This window comes from Aplysia californica, unplaced genomic scaffold, assembly GCF_000002075.1.
Source record: "Aplysia californica isolate F4 #8 unplaced genomic scaffold, AplCal3.0 scaffold00169, whole genome shotgun sequence".
Taxonomy (NCBI): Eukaryota; Metazoa; Mollusca; class Gastropoda; order Aplysiida; family Aplysiidae; genus Aplysia; species Aplysia californica.
In genome coordinates, this window is record NW_004797439.1 from 347,052 (window position 1) to 348,904 (window position 1,853).

General features: G+C 40.3%; 1 protein-coding gene across 1 annotated transcript in view; it reads right to left on the bottom strand.

Moving 5' to 3' along the window:
• Positions 1–1,551, bottom strand: part of LOC101851947 (sorting nexin-10B) — a gene marked incomplete in the record, with an annotated part of 21,972 nt that extends 20,421 nt beyond the window's left edge. The window contains 1 exon segment of the mRNA XM_013082320.2: positions 255–1,551. Coding sequence (XP_012937774.1) covers positions 255–323 — 69 coding nt within the window.
• Between the last annotated feature and the right edge of the window lie 302 nt (positions 1,552–1,853).

The window sequence follows — 1,853 nt, forward strand, 5'->3', positions numbered from 1 at the left end:
GGAGGGAGGGAGAGAGACAGACAGAGAGGAAAGAGAGAGAGGGAGGGACAGAGAGAGAGAGAAGAGAAGAGAAGAGAGAGAGAGAGAGAGAGAGAGAGAGAGAGAGAGAAAGAGAGGGGGAGGGGAGAAGAGAGGGAGGGAGGGTGAGAGACAGAAGGAAGGAGAGACGGAAAAGAGTGAAAGAGATAGAGAATAGAGAGACGGACAGACCGACAGAGAAAGAGAGAAAGATAAATGTGTCTATCAGTGCTTACCTCCTCTTGCTCCAAATCCTCCTCCGCTAGGGAACTTTCCCCGTCCATCCCCAGCTGTAGTTGCCTCATTTCTATTAGCTCACACAGCCTCACTTTTTCCTCTTCACCGAATGGGATAATGATTTACAGAACCGAGAAAACGCCCCCACTAAACCACACGCAAAATTATTGCGTCATAAAAGTCTTAGCATTTATTACACCAGCGAGACCGCTGATTTGTGTACCCTCAAAGTTTGAGTCAAACCAAACACAGCGATCAGGCACTTATATGACCTTATTGTGTTGCAAGTGCCGTAAAAAAACTTACTAAAACAAAACACAGCGAACAATAAGAAGCCGCAGAGATAGTCTAGGATTTGCCAATAAAACGAAGAATGCCGAAGATAACTTTGTCAGCTTTATCGAGGGACGTATTTGTAAAAGAATAATACGCTTGTAGATCTATACACTTTTAACAACGAAAGTCTTGAATTATGTCAATGGTAAAAGGTAGAATAAAGAAAACAGCCGTCCTTGAAAATTTTCGAGAGTAATTTTTCTCTACCACGAAACACGTGTCGACTCAAACGTCCGTTGGAATTGAATGAAGTAACCAAGTAATGCTCGTTGTTTGTTTGGGTTTTTTTTTGGTGAAAGTTTTACTGCGCTCGTAACTGCTTAATTAAGGTCATGACATTATTTATTATGAGCGACAGGGACACAAATTGATCGTACTCACTTTAGTCCACAACACGGCTCGGTCTTACTTTGTACATAAGAATGGTCGACGTATAAAAAAACACAGTTGCTTCTAACAGATTCTGATGTGAATACACAGTGGATCCCGAAAACACAAATGGAAGTTCTAGTTTATCGTTGTTGGGTTTTAAAAAAATAAATATATATTTCTTTTTAACGAGCATGCAAGAGTCAACACGTCGCTCAATAAAAGAACAGAAATACACGTCTTCAGAAACTGGTGTTGAATTTAAAATTTTTTTCCTGAAAAAGTAGACGAATATTTGAATGTGGGAGACCTCGACGAAACCACATAAGACAACCTAGTAACACCCCAAAGACATGAAAATAATAAATAAAACGTCTGTTTATTTTTAGCAGTATTTTATCTTTCTTATCACAACCACTACTCCTGCTATTGGGAAGAAACGATTGATAGTCACTTAAAAAACACAATCGCTGCACGTTGTTGCAAACGAGATCGAGAAGTAAATAAATCGGAAACAATAAAAGTTGTACAAATTGTAACTGCTCTACGCTATTTCGACGATGGCCGAGAAATGAGAGACCCGTTCTTTCGTCTGGATGGACTGAAGTGGTTTCACGTTTCAAGTAGGGAGAAGAAGAGGCGAGATAGACGAGACGAGACGAGACGAGAGAGAGAGAGAGAGAGAGAGAGACTGCACGCTTGCTGCTAGATCTAATAGTGCAAGGACACCTGATGGCTGAGCTTACTTATCAAGTCTTCTGGAGACGAGAGATTCTGTCGTCTGCGTTCAAAACCTAGTATCTAACAAAAACATGTTTTGTAGCAAATGTGAAACAAAAATATAACAACAACTTAAAAAAAAACAACAACCCAAAAAACTACATCATTCCCCC